The sequence below is a fragment of the Chrysochloris asiatica genome, unplaced genomic scaffold (assembly GCF_000296735.1).
Source record: "Chrysochloris asiatica unplaced genomic scaffold, ChrAsi1.0 scaffold00004, whole genome shotgun sequence".
Taxonomy (NCBI): Eukaryota; Metazoa; Chordata; class Mammalia; order Afrosoricida; family Chrysochloridae; genus Chrysochloris; species Chrysochloris asiatica.
This window is the reverse complement of record NW_006408522.1, coordinates 14,159,447-14,178,279: the sequence shown is the minus strand read 5'-3', so window position 1 is coordinate 14,178,279 and position 18,833 is coordinate 14,159,447. Positions and strand designations below refer to the sequence as shown.

The 18,833-nt window shown below is 42.0% G+C and overlaps 1 protein-coding gene across 2 annotated transcripts in view; it reads left to right on the top strand.

The window, feature by feature from the left end:
• MYZAP (myocardial zonula adherens protein) overlaps window positions 1–18,833 on the top strand; it is a 119,510-nt gene that overhangs the window by 45,992 nt on the left and 54,685 nt on the right. For both annotated transcript variants that reach the window (XM_006831608.1, XM_006831607.1), the window contains exons 7-10: window positions 2,556–2,681; window positions 4,067–4,195; window positions 14,541–14,620; window positions 16,868–16,973. In XM_006831608.1, coding sequence (XP_006831671.1) covers window positions 2,556–2,681; window positions 4,067–4,195; window positions 14,541–14,620; window positions 16,868–16,973 — 441 coding nt within the window. The remainder of the gene's footprint in view (window positions 1–2,555; window positions 2,682–4,066; window positions 4,196–14,540; window positions 14,621–16,867; window positions 16,974–18,833) is intronic.

The following is an 18,833-nucleotide window of genomic DNA, read 5'->3' as shown; positions in this document are numbered from 1 at the left end:
CTTCACACCAAACCAAACCAAACCTAAAATAAAACAAGTTCTAAGGACTTAAGGTATTTTCTATGACATGAATGCCAAGAAAGCAGACTCTAGGAACAAGTTCTTTTCTAGAAATATATACCTGAAGAGGAAATGCAGTGTGGGGCACACTGAAGTAACAGTGTCTCTGAAGAAGTGGCTTCTTGCCCTTCTGTTTGTGAGAAGGGAGAATTAGAAGTTATCACCAGAAACTTTTAAAGCAAAGATTATGTAACCGATTAACAGTGCCTCACTTATCCAGAGATTTCTTATCCAGCCAACTCAGCTCTCTGGAACAAACAATAACCTGGAAGGAAGGGACAAAAGTAAACCATCAGCAACATGAGCTGAATGTTAGGAAGTCTGCGTGTAAGGAAATGGCTTGGGTAGAAAGGAAACACCAGCTACCACCATGCTCAGCTCTGCCCGCATGTACTGAAGTAGGTATCTGCTGACTCTTTCTGTCTTCAAAATTGGACCTGCTTAAGCCACCAGAGGCCCCTAGCATAGTAGTGTCTCCCAAATGAGGTTGGAATGTTTTAAACTCAACTGTTGAGACAACACAAAGGTAAGGATAGATGAGTCCAGAATTTTACTTGAATTTAACTGAAATCTTAACTACAGACTGGCTTGACCAATGTAATTGATGGGACAACTTCAGCTCCCATTGGGGAATGTCTCCTCAAATCGTCCTTGTTTGATGACATTAATTTGTTTTGAGTTTATTTTAAAGTAATACATGCACAAGGGGATAAATCAGCGAAACCACATGAAAGGTAACTAGGGAAGAGGAGGAAATCTCTCCTACTTCTGACCTTTCATTCCTTAGTTCCCTTTCCTAGAAACAACCATTGCTACCCTTTATTCAGCTTCCATAGATATTCCAAGTGTGGGAGTAATCAAGCATCTCTTCTTCTATTTGTCTGTATTTGTGTGTAAATCTCTTTTTACATTCATGGGGTTGAATACGAAACAGATATTTATACCTTCCATTTTTCACTTTCTGGATCTTGGAGAGCGTTCTGTATTAATGTTGTTCTTAAAAAGAACAACTACTTTGTTCTTTTTTAAAGCTGCACATTCAATTGTGTTGTTGTTGTTTAGTGTCATTGAGTCGCTTCCAACTCCTAGCGACCCTGTCTAGGGTATTTGGGGAGTGGCTAGTGAGTTTGAACCGCTGACCTTGTGGTTAGCAGTCTAGTAGTGCGTATCCTACAGCATGACACTAGGACTCTATTAAACTGTATAGATGTGCTATAATTTATTTATGTAGTTTCTTATTGGTGAATATTTGGGTTGTTTCTAAACGGAGTTTCCTTAAGACTTGATTTTCTCTTCTCTCAACCTCCCCCAAGAAATGATGCCAGAATAGGGGTTCCAGGTAGGTCCTCCATCCAGGTGGGGCAGCCTCCCTTGGATCCCCTCTGGAGTTGTCCTTTCGTAAGTAAGTAGAACTGTTTTGTCGACTTGACTGTACTGTATCGATACCCAGAGCCTCAGTCTGATCTACTTCTTATGGTTCAAGCTGACTTTGTAGTCCAGTAAATAAACCCACAGCGCCACACACAGAAATAGAAGAAGTAATATAATGAACCTCCATGTACCTACCACCCAGCCCAACATTCACCAACTCAGGGTAAATATTCTGTCAGCTACATCCTCATCTACTTCCCCCATGCTCCTTCTGCTGGTTACTCCGAAGCCTTCCATCCATAGATATTTCAGCACACACGAAGGGATTTCAGAAAGTTCATGGAAAAATAGAATCAAAAGAGAATGGACATTTTCTATCAACTTTTTGAAATCCTCTCATACCCAATGTTTAAATTATCCCGATTGTCTTATTTATATACAATTCAGGAAAAAATAAGATTCATACTTGGTAATTAAGTTGTGTGCTTCTCTCTTCTTTTTGTGTGTGCATTTTTTATTGTGGTGAAAATATGCACACCAAAATATTCTCAAATTCAACAATTTCTGCATCTATATTCTTTATGTTGTGCAACCCTTATCACAACCCTTTTCCAATTGACTCCACCACCATTAAGTTAATATGTCTCTTCATGTTGTTGTTGTGAAGTGCTGTTGAGTTGATTCTGACTCATAGTGACCCTCTGTAGGGTTTCCAAGGAGCAGCTGATGAGTTTGGAACCGCCAGCTTTGCGGTTCACACTGACCTTGTGGTCCAATGCATTATCCTGCAGTGCCATGCCAGGACGCTTTTATTCTATATGTTCTGCTTTCATCTGTTTTTCCCCCCCCCTTGAATATATTTGCTGAAGAATAATTCTCTCCTATGGAACACCTTTGTCCTGCTAATGCCAGATAAATTAATGTAACGTGCTACCGCGTGCTCCTTTTATGTCTTTGTCCTACCCCTCCCCCACATTATTCCTGTTACTTCTCTCTACCACAGAATGCTGGTTCATGGTTGGGTCTGTGTTCTTTATTCCCTCCTTGTATTCATACACCCCCACATATAGAGTTAAGGCCTTGGAACCTGCAAAGCTGTAGACCTGAAATGATTCTCATTTTAGGTGGAATCATCCCAAGAAGCTAATGCTGAGGTGATGAGAGAGATGACCAGGAAGCTGTACAGCCAGTATGAAGAAAAGTTGCATGAAGAACAGCAGAAGCACAGTGCCGAGAAAGAGGCTCTTCTGGTTTGTATGCTGGAGCCGCTTGCTGATCCAGCCACTGAGATGAAGCTGGTTCATTCTTGCTCCCCAGCCAGGTGCCCTCTAGTCCGTTCTGACTCATGGCAAATCCAAGTGTGTCAGGGTAGAAATGGGCTCCATGGGGTTTTCAGTGGTTGGTGTCATTTAGAAGTAGACTGTCTAATCTTTCTTCCAAGTTATCTCTGGGAGGACTCGAACCTCCAATCTTGAGGTTAGCAGCTGAGCATGTTAACTATTTGCACCACACAGGGACTCCTCATTGTTGGTGGAGTTTAATTAGACAGGTTTCTTCTTAGAGGTGTGTCAGTGGACTCGAATATGGGCAAGGAGTCAAAGGAACTTATTTATTTGCTCATTCTCACCCATCTTTCCCTTCCTTTATTTACCCCCTCTCTCCGTTCAGAATAGCTCCCTGTCTTGAAATACAACCCTTTCTCCAGCTAATCTGGACCGTTCACCAGCATCCACATGGATCCTGGGCTTATCTGCAACCATGCCCTACTTCACTCCAGCCCTCTCCTCTCTACCTGCAAGTTCCTCTTACCCTACTCACGATTCTACTGCAGGCTGCCTACAGTACCTGGAAAGGAGGGGGCCTTCTCAACGACATGGACTGACTCAGTAGCTGCAACAATGAGCCCAAGCATAGCTACTATTGTGAGGATGGGCAGGACAGGCAGTGTTCTGTTCTGTTACACACAGCGTCACTATGAGCTGGAGCCAACTTGATGGCACCTAACAACAAGGAATGAAGTAGTCACACAGTTACTCGTGTCCTCTGCCCCTGGCACACCCGCTCTATCTCTCTGCTCTGTGCTCTGGAATTACCTTATACCTGTTACTAGAGCTGGATGCACGGCTCACATCTTGGCCTTTCCAGAAGATCCTGAGTTCCTTGAAGACAGGAATTCCATGTCTACCTTTCCTTATCTCCTTACAGACTTAGTAAATGCACTGGTTGATCAGCTGGGCTTTCTTCTTAGGGATGAGTTGGTACATTACAAAGTGGGAAAAAGACCTGTACATTGTTTATTCAATTCCAGATCTAGCCCCAAACTCACTGTACATCCTTGGCCAATACACTGACACATTGAGCATCTAGTCAAGGGCTAAGTAGCACTTGCAGGTACTTCTGCACCTTTCAGATATAAGAGCTGAAGGGCTAAAAGGGGAAGAAATAGTCAAGTTCATTTAGAAGCTGTATATAGTGTGTCTTTATTCACAGATGAGAACCAGAATCATGAAAACTAAGTCATAGGCCCCAAGGTCATGCTTTTTGATATTATGACTGATCAGGGCCAAAGTTGTTTGGACCCTAGTCAGTAGTGAGGTGTTCCATGGGTGTGTTAAGGAGAGTGTTTCTTTTACAGGAAGAAACCAATAGTTTTCTGAAAGCAATCGAAGAGGCCAATAAAAAGATGCATTTGGCTGAGATCAGCCTAGAGGAGAAAGACCAGAGGATTGGGGAGCTGGATCGGCTGATCGAGCGCATGGAAAAGGTAAAACACTGTCCTTGGCCCTATTCCCAACTCATTCAACCTCTCCCTGTGGGCCCATCTGAAGACTTGGGGAGCTCGCAACACTGTCTCTGTCATCTTTCAAATTTGTAATTGAAAACAACAAAACCATGCACACATATATGTATACATACGAGTGTATGTGTGTGCGTAAGTATGTGCGCACACACACACACACACACACACACACACACACGGGTGGTGGTGGTGGAATGCTGTCAAGTCTGTCCTGATTCGTATCAACCCTGTGTAGGGTTTCCGAGGCTCTAACTCTTTATAGGAGCAGATAGCCTTATTTTCTCCCATGGAGCGGCTAGTAGATTTGAACTGCTGACCTTGCAGTTAGCAGTCCAACTTGTAACCCACTATGCTAACAGGCTATTTCACATGCGCGATAGTGGACTTCAAATTCTGCTTCACAGATGAGAACCAGAATCATGAAAACTAAGTCATAGGCCCCAAGGTCATGCTTTTTGATATTATGATTGAGCAAGGGCCAAAGTTGTTTGGACCCTAGTCAGTAGTGAGGTGTTCCATGGGTGTGTTAAGGAGAATGTTTCTTTTATAGGAAGAAACCAATAGTTTTCTGAAAGCAATTGAAGAGGCCAATAAAAAGATGGGAGAACATGGGATGTTCTCTCAAACGTAGGAGAACATTAGCTTTACATTCATCCTATCGTGTATCATTTCATTGCCATGGTTACAGTCCCCTCCATGCATCATCAATCAACCAAAGGGTACACCCTGCAAGCCTTCCTCCCCCCGGTCATCAGCACACAACCCCTCTCCTTCTCTGGGTCTAAAGTCTCCAGCCACTCCATTTCTCCACTCATCGTCTCTGCTTCCATTTCTGGCATCACTGCTTCTCTGTCAGTGACCTTTTAATGCCTTTTTTTCCACAAACTTTTTGAAGCCCCATTCTATGTAAGTCAAAAGATATTGCTACAAAATCATTGAATGCATCATTCAACAAAAATATCAAAATGTAAAGCTGTTGTTTTATGACATCCCCTCCATCTAATTCTGAACACTTACTTCTGAATGTGGTGTTTCTGTCTCGCTAACCTTTCCCCCAAAGATTTCTGCACTCTGATTTACACTACGTTAAAACAGCAATTTTGAGGGACTCAGATTGTGTTCCTATAAAACATTCTTTGAGTTAGGGAAACAAAAAGAAGTCTGAAGGGTTATAGGATGGATGGCCTAAGGTTTCCAAATGAAATTCTCCTTTCCAAGTGCAATTGAGCCCTTGCATTGCCATGATGGAAAGAAACTTCCCTGACCATTTTTTCTCACCAAAGCCATTTTCAGTTTTCTTAAAACTTCCTCTTAATAAGCTCTCATGATTGACCTGTGTTCTTTGTGAAAATCTATCAAGATTACCTCTTAGAAATTCCCCCAAATATTCACTATAACCTTCTGAGCTGACCTCTCTGCTAGGAATTTAACTGGCCTAGCAGATTGCCTAGGAGCCCTGGTGTGGCGCTGTAGGATAAGCAATTGAACACAAGGTCCATCTGAACTGCAAGGTCGGCAGTTCAAACTCACTAGCCACTCCTCAGATACCTTATACAGGGTCACTATGAGTTGGAACCAACACGATGGCTCTTAACAACAACAACAACAACAAGCAGATCGCCTTGGAAGCTGCTATTTTGACTGGCCAATATTTTGAAGGCAGTTTAATGAGACTAAAACGTGCATTACTGAGAGAGCTTGTCTGCAGTCATCCACTGATCACAGAGACATGTTTAAACACATTTAGTTTGCAATAAACCTGTGCATGCAGATGCTGGAGCCTCATATATGCGCAAGCCCATATATATAAGGAAGTCCAATTAAGTTCTGATTTTTTTTTCCCCCTGTAGTAACTAATTTAGTGTTTTAAAAAACTACTCTTGAAGCTCTTCACCAAGTTTAGTATTTTAGGAGCCCTGCTTTGGTGGTGTCCCAGACATAAAATTTATTTTATCCCTTGGGTGATCAGGCATCAAACCCAACCCTGCTGTTTCGGGGTCATGGTCTCATGGGTTGACTTTTCTCTGACATGTGAGGGTTAGGAGTGCAAGATACCACATTTGCCTGTGGGTATGGTAAACAGGCTGATGGGGGGTGGGAGGCTAATGAAGCCAGTGACAAAAACCAGGAAGAGGCTGGAATTTAGGAAATGGGGAAAGGGGAAAAGGGTTGGGAGAGCAGACAGAGAAAAAGAAGGAGGAAAGGAAAGGAGGTGGTGGCTGGCTTCTGGGGAATGGAATGGTGGCCCAGGCCCCGAGCTGTAGCTGGTTTCTGGGAAATGGCTCAGCAGCTGTGAATGAGTTTATAGAGCAGCGGTGACCTTCTGAGACCATGACATCAATGCTGTGGAACTCATGTTCTGGATGCTGACAGGCCCCAACGTGATGGTGAAGAGGGGTATGGTAATGTTAGCAAGGTTAACAACAGGGCTGCTAGAGGCTCCTTAGAAGAGGTCCCCTAGCCCTCAGTGTCTCCAACAGAAACTCTTCTACCATCCTCTGACCAGGCAGGGTGCAACCACGATTAAATACTGTGGAGCTGTGGGACGCCCTGGGGAGCTCCTGTTTCTACTGATATCTTTATATGGTAGGCACTGACATAACTAGAGGCCATTATAACCCCCCCCCCCATCCCCTGGGAAAACAACCCCGTTTTTTATTGAAGAGGGTGGTTGGCTTGCGTAGGACTAAAAGTCAGCATTGGTTAGATACGGTGATGGTGATGATTGGACAACAAGGGCACTTTTCTGGAAACTGAAAGGTTTCTCCTCACATTATGGTTCACTTGTAGCAGCAGGTTAACTCAGATGCTCTGTCAAGGTTACAGATTTCCTGCTGCTGATTCAGGAAGCCAGGTGAGCAGGCAAGGTAGGGAGGTGGTTGGGACAGGGAAGCCTTCTTAGGATGGTGTCTGTAATGGCCAGGACAAGACTGTAGAATCATGGGAATGTAGGGTGTGAGCCTTGCCCTCTCCTAGTTGGGGCAGTTACTTGAATTCCAAACTCAAGTTTCCTATTCTGGAAAACACTGATAAGAATCGTTCTTTACCTTGGATTTATGAGGATTAAATGTGAAACATGTACACAAAATACGAAGTACAGCGCCTGGCACATAGTAAAACAAACAGAATCACAGTAGCTATGAAGGAGCCCAGGTGGGGTAGTAGGTTACGAGTTGGGCTGCTAACCTCAAGGTCAGAAGTTCAAATCCACCAGGTGCTCCTTGGTAGACAGATGAGGGTTTCTGCTCCCGTAGGGTCATTGTGAATCAGGACCAATGCAACGGCATACAGCCAGCCATCAAATTCACGCCGACTCAGGGTGACCTCATGTGGGTCGGATAGAACTATGCTTCAGTGTGTTTTCAGTAGACGGCCAGACTTTTCTTCTGAGGCACCGCTGGGTAGATTTGAATCCCCAATCTTTTGGTTAGCAGCTAAGCACAGTAACTTTGCACCACCCAAAGACTCCGTAGTCAGTTCTCAGTGATTTGTGACTCTGAGTTTTGTTTGTGATAGGCTAGCCTAAGTGTATGCCTCCCAGGTTTGACTTTCTTTAGCTGGACCTGTTCTATAGCATTCCCTCTTTATGGCCTTGGGATTTTAAAAGCTCCCAGATTTTTTCCAGTTGATTTCAACATGGAGTCCTTCTGAGAGATAGGAGGCAGGAAGGTGGTCAGACTGGGCCTGTCTGCTAGCATTTGTGAAAACCCAAACATTCCCTTAGTAGTGTGAGTTTTTTCTGTAGTGATTGAAAATTTATTGCCCTGTCTTTAAATCTTCTTTTCCATTTAGGCTGGAGAAATGCATTCCTTACTTTTAACTACAGTTGGACATACCAATTTACTGCCCTTTCCCCTTCGGGAATAAATCTTTGAAATCAGGAATCGTGCCAAGTTTTGATCTCACAGATTGTGAACATTATGTCCACCCGTGTCAACTGTGGCTGTATTTGTTTCCTGCTGTTACCTTATTTTGGATATTGCTCAAGGATAAACTGCTTTAGTATGGACTTCTCTATTGTAGGCTTTCGCTACTGTTTCTCTTACTGTGTATTGGACTGAAAAATACCGTTTCAGAGCTGTAAAACTCTGCTAAGGTGGATTGTCTACAGGTGTGTACAAATGTAATAAATTATTGTGCTGTATACACTTAAGGAATCCTGGTAGCCTAGTGGAGTCTGTGTTGGGCTGCTAACCACAAGGTCAGCAGTTCAAATCCACCAGTTGCTTCACAGGAGAATGATGAGGCTTCTGCTCTTGTGAATATTTACAGCTTCAAAAACTCCATGCTATGAGTTTGAACCCCCAGTCTTTTGGTTAGCTGCTGAGTCAGAATTGACGTAATGGCGCACTGCAGCAGCAGAAACGTATGCTTAAGATTTGTTATACCTCAGTTTAAAAAAAATCTCTTTTAAAGTATACTTATAAGTTAGGCCTTGCCCTACCTTTTTTTTTTTTACTCTTCATTGTGAATTGAGTGAAGGTTGGATTACAAAGCAGATCATCAGCATTACATTCAACAAATCACATACTTTGCTTCATTGCAATCCCCTCCATGTACCTTTAGCTAACAGTATTTACCTTTATTCACTTTATCTGTTGTATTCCTCCCTTTGTCTCCTGCGCTACCTTCATCTTACCTCTGATTATCCCCCTCTTGTAGATTGTCTGCCCTGTCACTTCTAGCCCGTGAATAATTTTCCCTCCCTGCCCCTGTAACTGTCATAGATTGTTCTTTTATCAAGAAAACCTGTTTTTAAATTTTCAAACTTTTAATAATATTGGTCTCATACAATAGTTGTCCTTTTGTGATTAACTAATTTCACTCAGGATAATGTCCTCCAGATTCAACCATGTTGTTTCACAGATTCATCATTATTCTTCAACACTTTGTAGTATCCTTTTGTGTGTATGTACCAGTGATTGTTTAGCCATTCTTCTGTTGATGGGTATTTAGACTGTCTGCTTTTTGATATGTCTCTTGTAGACAACATATTGAAGGAGCTTGTGCTCTCTAGGTCTCTCTGTTCCCCCCACCCACCCACCCATTCTGCAGCTAAGCACACTCATGAACGCTTGTAAGCCAGCCACTTCATGCCTTTGTGCCTCCCCCTGCACCCCATTTTTGATAGCCAATGTCTAAATTTCTCATCTCTATCAACCCAGTACCTTGATATGAAAAATCCTTCCATTCCAGTTGGAATTTTCAGTCACTGCATTCATAGACAAAAGTCTGGTTCGTCAAATTGTAGCAATGTGTACTTGAGTTCTGGTCAACTAGCCATCCAAGTTAGGTCAAATGGTACTAGCTGCAGGTTTTGCAGTTCGCACACACCTCCCTGTACTTCAGAGCAGCTGGCCACTTCACTCTTAGCCCTAGCCCAGGGGACTAGGTTAGTGCCTATGGGCTTAGGAGTTCACCCATCTTGCTAAACTTCACACTAGCCAGCCCTTCTTCTTCTGTTTCTCATCTCAAGGTTAATAGGTGCCAATGGAACATGGCCAGATTCAGCCCAGGTCTTCATTGCTGCATTTTCCCCACTTCCACTCACAAGTAAATCAATGGGCATGTTATATTTCTAATAGGTTCCCTTTGGGTTTCAGTCCTAGAACAGGGTTTTCCCTGATGGGCTGACTTTTGTTTCCTTGATGCCTCCAAAGCAAACATCTTGCTTATTATTCAAACAGCCAAACAGTCTACTTTTCCCTCATATGTCTTTCTTTCAATAAGAATCACCTGTTTTCCTAGCAGTTCTGGGTTGGTCTGCATGTCTTTGCAAGTGGGAATGTTCCAACTCATAAGGTTCTGAGTAGGGCTCAGGATTCTACCTAAGGCCCTAGGTTCTACAAAGAGTTAACAAGAAGCCTATTTCCCTGGGCAAATTCTCTTTCCCCTTTTAGTAAATTAATCAGTTATAGGCTGAAGACAAGGCTTAAAGCTTTCTGTCATCATAATTCCCAATATTCATTTCTATCACACATAAATATCTATTTTACAATATTAGGCAGGGGAAACAAATATCCTCAAGACAGTCAAGCACATAAACATTTTCCCCCTTCTTTACCCATTCAGCCTATGTCTCAATCCATGTTATCTACTCACAGAACAGTGTTGTTCCAAGGTTGTATATAAATCACTATTTATTTCTATCCCATTTAGCCCATGCATACCTCCCTAAGTCTTTCCTGATCTGCTTTGTTCATCTGCCACCCTCCTCTTCTTGTGTATTGCCCTCCCCCTCCTTATATATTGCCCTCTGTCACCTGATCTAACATGTGTCTACCCTCTAGACAGTGAATGAGTCTCCACTCCCTTCCACCCCTGGTAATTATCAAAGAATGTTTCTTTTAGTGTGGAAACCTTTTACAATAATGGTCTTTTGGCCTTTTGTGATTGACTAATTTCATTTAATATAATGTCCTCAGGTTCCTCCATGTTATGAGGTGTTTTGCAGATTCATCATTATTCTTCAAGGTTGCATAGTATTCCATTGTGTGTATATACCAAAGTTTGTGTATCCATTCTACCATTGATGGGCACTTAGCCTGTCTCCATCTTTTGTGTTGTGAATAGCGCTGTGATGAACATTGGTGTGCATGTATCTACTAGTGAACTGGCTTGTATTTCTTGTGAATATATTCAAAGTAGAGGGATTACTGGGTCAGGTACCTGAGAAAGTGCCATACCATTTTCCAGAGTGTTTGAACCATTTTGCAGTTCCAACAGCAACATTGGAAGGTCCCAGTCTCTCCACACCCTCACCAGCATTTGTTATTTTTCTGTTGTTTTTTTTTTTTAACTTCACTGTTAATGCTGGTGTGAGTTGATAGCTCATTGTTGTTTTGATTTGCATATGTCTAAGGAGCTCTGGTAGCATAGTGGTTACAAATCGGGTTGCGAACCAAACCGCAAGGTCAGCAGTTCAAAACTACCAGCTGTTCCATGGGAGAAAGATGAGGCTTTCTGCTCCCGTAAAGATTCATAGCCTTGGAAACCCTATACAGGGTCGCTATGAGTCGGAACTGACTCCACGGCACATAACAACAATAAATGGCTAATGGTAAGGAGCTCTGGTAGTGTAGTGGTTACAAATTGGGCTGCTAACACAGTCAGCAGTTCGAAATCACCAGCTGTTCTGCAGGAGAAAGATGAGGCTTTCTGCTCCCATAAAGATTTACAGCCTCAGAAACCCTATACAGGGTCTCTATGAGTCAGAACCGACTCCATGGCATACTACCATCACCACCAATGGCTATTGATTGTGAACATTTCTTCATATAATTTTGGCTGACAGGTTATCTTTCTTGGTTAACTTGCCCTACTTTTAAACAACTTTTTTTAGGAGTTAGGGGGGAGCCTCACTTGTAAAAGGCTTGCTACTGTTAATTCAGTGCTAATTAAACTTCCTATCCAAGTCATACAGTAAGAGCATGTATTTGCTGTAGAGAATGTAAAATCAATAACAAAACCCCACTAAAAGTCAGGTCTTCTTTTATTATTCTAAATAAACCAAAGATAACGTATACTTCCTGGTCAAGGACTATTTCCCCCGCCCCTTTAGCATATCCCTTGTCCTGGTGGTGCAGTGGTTCAAGTGCATAGCCAACCAAAAGATGGGGTGGTTCAAACCCATCAGCAGCTCTGTGGATGAAAGATGAGTTGGTCCGCTTCTGTAAAGAGTACGGCCTTGGAAACCCTGAGCAGAAGTTCTACTCTATCTGATAGGATTGCTAGGAGGGTAGCTATGAGTGGAACCAATTCCAAGGCAAGGGGCCATTGGTACACCGTTGCTCTGTTGTTAGTTTCCACTGAGTTGATTTAACTCACGGCGACTCCATGTGTGCAGAGTAGAACTGCCCCATAAGGTTGTCAATGCTGGGACCTTTTTGGAAGCAGATCACTAGGGCTTACTTCTGATGGGCCAGGAAGTAGGTTTGAATTATCAGCCTTTCCAGTATTTTGTTGTTATTAAGTACGCTTGAGTCGGTTCTGACTCATAGCGACCCTGTGTAGGAGAGGCTGGTGAGCTTGAACTGCCGACCTTGCAGTCCAGTGTATTAACCCACAGTGCTATACCGCCATTAGTTCTGTTCTTAACCATTTGCACTACCTAGGGACTCCATATTACTGCTTACAGAAGGTGTGGCAGTTGGATTTTTAAAGATATGCTTATAATAATTTAGAGGACAGAAGATTTGGAATGTCTACAACTAATAAGAGTTTTGATGGGAGAATTTCTGAGAATAAGATAAGACATGGTAGCTCTTAGAGGCAGACCTAAAGTAATCTCTTCCCAGTTTGTGAGCAGGATTTAAGTTCCATTTTAAGCAAATGTGTCACACCAAAATTCTTAACATATTTGCAATGTAATTTTGGTTAAGATGGGCACCATATTTTACTAACGTTTTCCCACTTTGTCCAGAAAAGTAATTGTTCAGATTATCATATTATTGGAAGTCCAGGACTATCAATGAGTTCTGTTCCTGAGTCTGTTTTATAAGTTGAATTTGTGCATAAATTGGAAGAATTAGTTTTACCTAATGTCAATCAAATGATTGTCTTAGTATATACCATATATAGTGTTCCTTCCTATACATAAAAAAATTAAACACGTCCAGATACACTAAAACATCTTTAACATAATAATAAAGTACTCAGTTTTGGAGTTCTGATATGCCACTGTAGGCTAAGTATTGGACTGCTAACGTAAAGGTCAGTGGTTCAAACCTACCAGTTGCTCCTTGTAAACCCTTTATAGGGTCACAATGAGTTGGAACAGACTTGACAGCACTTAACAACAACAATGTTTTGATGCACAACATAAGTAGCATCTGTTTGTTATTCCCAACTATCGCACAGACCTTGAACTTTTAATGGGTGTTGGATCGTAACAACATGTTATACACACATTGGATGTTCATAACCTGGAGACTGCCTGCACTATTTTGAATAAACTTAAATTTACATATAAATAGAAATGCCTACAAATCGGTGTGGTGCTGTGGGTTAATGCACCATACTGCAAAGCCATTTGAACTGCAAGGTTGTTGCTTCAAGCTCACTAGCTGCTCCTTGGAAACCCTATATAGAGTCACTATGGGTTGGAATCAACTTGATGGCACTTAACAACAACAAATCTTTAGTGCACAGCTTGATGCATGTAGTGGTTTCCTGTTGCTGGTATAACAAATCACCACAAATTTAGTGGCGTAAAGCAACACGCCGCATTTATTATCTTACAGTTCTAGAAGTCAGCAGTCCTAAAATCAAGGTGTCAGTAGGACTGTGTTCTTCCAGAGGCTCTAGGGTAAACTACATTTCATTGCCTTTTCTAGCTTCTATAGGCTTCCTGTAAAGGAGCCCTGGTGACACAGTGGTTAAGTGCTTGGCTACTATTCAAAAGGTCACTGGTTCAAGCCCACTAGCTGCTCTGTGGGAGAAAGATGTGGCAATATGCTTCTGTAAGGATTACAGAAACCCGATGGGCCAGTTCTATTCTGTCCCAAAGGGTGGCTCTGAGTTGGAATCAATTCAGCAGATTCAGGTTTTAAAGACCTCCTGTAATCCTTGGCTCATGGCCCGTCTTTCATCTTAAAGTCATGGCATAGCATCTTCCAATCTCTCTCTCAGACTCTTACCTTCTGCCTGCCTCTTATAAAGACCTTTGTGATTTTTATATTGGACCCGCTTGAGATAATCCATGACACTCTTCCCATCTCAAGATGCTTTATGAAGGGGCTTCAGAAACGTTCATAGACAATGGAAATTTCCCACAAACCTTTTGAAGCCCCCTGGTAACATTGAAAGGTAACATTGTTACGGGTTCTGTGGCTTAGAGTGTGGACATCTTTATGGGGCCACTATTGTGACTACCATAGCGCATTTTTACATATGAACACTCCTGTGTGAACACAACCACCTTCACAGAAAGGATATTGCCAGAAGTCTAGAAACCTCTCTTCTGGATGATTCAAAAAACAATGAACAAGTTTGCAATATCACAGGCCATTGATTTTGAATACTGGTTATCATTACTTAAGACATCCAAACCTAGGCTGATGGAATAACTTTTTTTTTTTTTAATCTTGAATGACTTTATTTAGGAGATTTGTCTCTTAACTCCTAAGTCTAAAAATACACTAAATATACACCAACCAATATGGATTTGCTTGAACTTTCGGTAAGTGAGTGTGGAAGGCCCTTGGGAGTACCAGAGATTGAAATTCACTAGTGATGGACTGGCTTGACAAACATTCTGTTTTAACTTGCGATCCAATGATTTAAGTTTAACAGTTTCTGTTTGTTTTAGGAGCGTCATCAATTGCAACTGCAGCTCCTAGACCATGAAACAGAAATGTCAGGAGAAATCATTGGTTCTGATAAGGAAAGGTAAGACATATTTCCTTCGTGTTGTAATAGATTTTAGATGTAGGACATGCTGTTTTTGTGGAGTCATTTGGTTTTTGCATTTCATCCATTTGGACAATTATTGTAAATTTGCTGCACATATGAAACATTGCTTTGAGAGTTTCTCATGGGCCAGGCATATCTGATGGTCCGTGGCAGTTTTTTAGTATACTAGAACACATCAGGAGTCCTGGTGTGGCGCTATAGGCTAATGCATCAGATTGCATAGCTGTTTCAAGCTCACCAGCTGCTCCTTGGAAACCCTATACAGGGTTGCTATGGGTCAGAATCGACTCGAAGGCACTTAACAACAACAATAGAACATCTCAGATACTGTCTCACATGCAAAAGTTCAGCCTATAAGTGTTCTCTGTGTCTTGAACTCCACAAGATGCACCCTGCTTATGAGAAAACTCTTCCATGGTGACTAATACCATTTGTCCTAGAAACGAATTTAAAAATGTCTCCCTTTGTTTCCAACTATTGCTCAGTAAAACCTTGCTCTAGCTCAGAGTGTGTATAAGCGTGTAAGTGGAAAATATCAGCAGAATACTCACTGTCTCTTCTAGAAATAAAACTGCAGAGAGGCCTTGCATAGCTCTCTGGTGAAGAAAACAAGGTTGGAATCATTTGAGCATTTTGGGCAAGTTAAGTTAGCCTATCTGAGATTCTTAGCTTATCTATAAAATGGGGATTATTTTGCTAAGGTAGTGTCTTATTTATCCGGTGCTCCTAAAAGTGAAATAGTACAAGTGGGTGGCTTTAACAAACCCATTTATTTTCTCACAGTTTAGGAAACTAGAAGTCTGAACCCAGAGTCCCAGCTTGAGAAGTCTTTTTCTCTCGGTTACTCTGGAGGAAAGTTCTTGATTCTTTAGCTTCTGCTTCCTGCATCCTTGGAGATCTCCATGTGCTTTAGCATCTATCTAATCCCATCTCTGCTTGCTAGCTTGCATTTAATCCCTTTTTATATTTCAAAAGAGATAGAGTTGACAGAAGCAATACACTACTCTTGCCTTGTTAACATAACCAATATAACCCATTCCCAAATGGGATTATCATCAAAGGTGCAGAAGTAAGGATTTATAACACATATTTTGTGGGGAGATAACTCAATCCACAACACTGCACCCTTTGGTCCTCCCAAATTCATGTATTCTACATATAGAACACATTCACCCCATCGAATCATCCCAGAAGTCATCTGAATCATCTAGGTGTATTTCATCCTGGGACAAAATTCCTCTTCCTCTGTGAACCTGTGACATGTAGAGTACAAGCTATGTGCTTCCCAAGTACAATGGTGAAACAGGCAGATTGTAGACATTTCCATTACAAAAGGGGGAAATTGGAGGAAAAGAAGGAATAACAGACACCAAGCAATTCCCAAACCCAGAAGAAAGTAAATTACATGAGTTCTCAAAGGTTCAAACATAATCCTGTTTTCTGAGACCATCTGGACCCCACACTCCAGACTCTGGATTCTTGGGAAAGACCCCTCAGCTCTGGATTTCATCTCCACCTTCCTGGTCCGCTGGGTTGGCAACTCTTCTCCCTTTGTTTTAGGTGTCTGGTAGCGTAGTGGTTACGAATTGGGCTGCAAACCTTAAGGTCAGTGGTTCGAAACTACCAGCCGCTCCGTGGGAGAAAGATGAGGCTCTCTACTCCCGTAAGGATTTACACCCTCGGAAACCCTGTACAGGGTCGCTATGGGTCGGACCTGACTCGATGGCACTTAACAACAACAACAACAACATTATCCTAGTACGTCTGAGTGGTGACCCTACCCCTCAGCCCTGGCAGGTCCCTTTCTTCTGCTCCTTGGGCATGGCAGCCCTGCCCCTGGGGGCTGTAGTCCCACCCTTTGAGATCCAGGAGACTGTGCCCCACCCTTTGAAACCAACAAGGCCTTGTTTTCTGTGCTACTTCCAACAATTCCACTGATTTCTGAACTGCTCCAAGGATGATCCTTTTTTTATCTTGGGGGACAACAGTTGAAACTTCTTTTGTCTGTTTCCTGACTGTAGAATTCCAAAGGCCAACAGTGTTCTTTCCTTTCATTCTTTCTCTACCCACTTCAGTCCAAGTTGATGTTTTTGTTGTTGTTGTGGTGGTGGTAATTGATTAGATTCTTGTTACTTGGCAGTATTTCCCTAGAGCTCTGAGTCTCTATGCTGATATTGCTGCTTTGGTTTAGGACTCAGTTGCTTGTTTTTCTGTCTGTATCAGGTATCAGCAGCTGGAGGAGGCATCTGCCAGTCTCCGTGAACGGATCCGACACCTAGATGATATGGTGCATTGCCAACAGAAGAAAGTCAAACAGATGGTTGAGGAGGTTAGTAAACATGTGTCAAAGATAATGGGCCCAGGATTGCTTCCTGGTGGAACTATTTCAGGCCGCAGTCAGGTCCAGCTCTTCTCTTGGGTGCCTCTGGCTCACAGGTGACCTTACAAAGGCCATTGTCATCTTGGCCCAGTGGGGAATTTCCTCATATGTCTTCTGATGGCTGTTCCTCTAAAAGAAGGACTTCTTTAAATCAAGAAAGCTGTGAAGCACAGTTAAGAAGTCAATCACTTTCAAAGGACAGTGATACCCCACACCGGTGCCTATAGTTCTGGGAACAAAAGGTCTGACAAAACAAGTTTTCTTCAACTCAAGTCTCTGCTCCTGAACCTGCCTGCCTTGCTCCATTGGTTACCACCCTGTTCTTACTCTGTCGCCGGGGGTGTCTTCCTATTCCCCTGTCTCTTCTCTTTCCCTACTGGCTCTTCTCTTTTTCTCTTCCTCTCCCCTCTTTCCTTTCTCCCACTCTGTTTCTTCTTTATCTCTTTCCCACCATCCTTTCTCTCCTTAACTACCTATGCAATGTGGAACCAATTTACATGTTTACTATATACTGGACATAGTTTAGGACTCTTTCTAAATGAAAAACAACAATAGGTAAGTGAAACATTTCTATTTCTCTGAGAGGTAAAAAAATATCTCTTGTGTTAATGTAATCTTTCTTTCTTGTGGTGATGCTCAGTAGAAGAAAGCCTGCACTGTGACAAAGCTAATTACTTATTACTGTAATTTTTTTTACTCATAAAAAATCTTATAGAAGATAGAGCAGGTAGGTATTAATAGGCATATAGGATTTTAGAGGGTCTAAATCTCTAGTTTGTAAGAAAAAGCAAAGGCTTCAATTTAATTAAACATTTGGTTGACTGGAAGAACAGGAAAAAAAACCCCACATTTTTCTATTTTCATATTAAACACCACTCTGAAAGTTTATCCATTTTGTTAATCCATAAAATGTTGGTACTATTAGTGATCTGCCCGGGGAGGAAACCATGCAGGCTTCTTCCCAGGTCTATTGTATACATGCCAGTAGCATTACCAGCAAAGCCGGTGGTTCAGGTCACTAGCTGCTCCTCAGAAGCCCTGTACAGGGCTTAGAACTGACTTGATGGCACTTAACAACAACAACAGCATTCATTACCAGTAACAGTGATTGTACTCACTCGTCAACCCTGTACCAAGACAAAGCATCCTGTTTTCACAGAGGGCATCTTGGTGAACCCTGACTGTCAGATCTAGTGTTTCTGCTTCTGAATTTCATCCACATGAAGTCTAAAACAAGTGCTAGCTTCTTTTCTTGACATGACTTCTTATAACCAGTGAGGCCAGCTTTCCTCCCATCCCACCGCAGTGTGGTGGTCTATCTTATTTTAGTACCAAATATTACAGGCCCAGTGAGTAAAACATCATACTAGCTCATCTCTGATTAAGTTTATTATCTGTAAGAGTTTAAGACTGATACCAAAATCAAGGCACTTGAAAATTTTTTGACATATTCAAAGAAGTTTAGAATTCTGCCTTTGAACCTACTTCCCTAATATAACAAGCATAACACTCTGAAGACACAGGTGGAATGAGTATACAAGTACTCCTCACTTACTGTCTCTTTATCAGATGTGTGAAATTAAACAGTAGTAAAAAATTTACCATCCAAGTATTTTGAGCATTAACAATGTGTGGTAGTAATGAATGCTGGTACTTGAGGCCAGAGTAATGCTGGTTATAATGGTTAAGGTTGTGTATTATCTTGGCCATGGTTCTGAGTGGCTTGGCAGTTATGTAATGGTGAAATCTGGAAGTTATGTAGTGATCTGAATGTGGTTGTCTTCCATTTTTGCATAATGCTGATTTTTG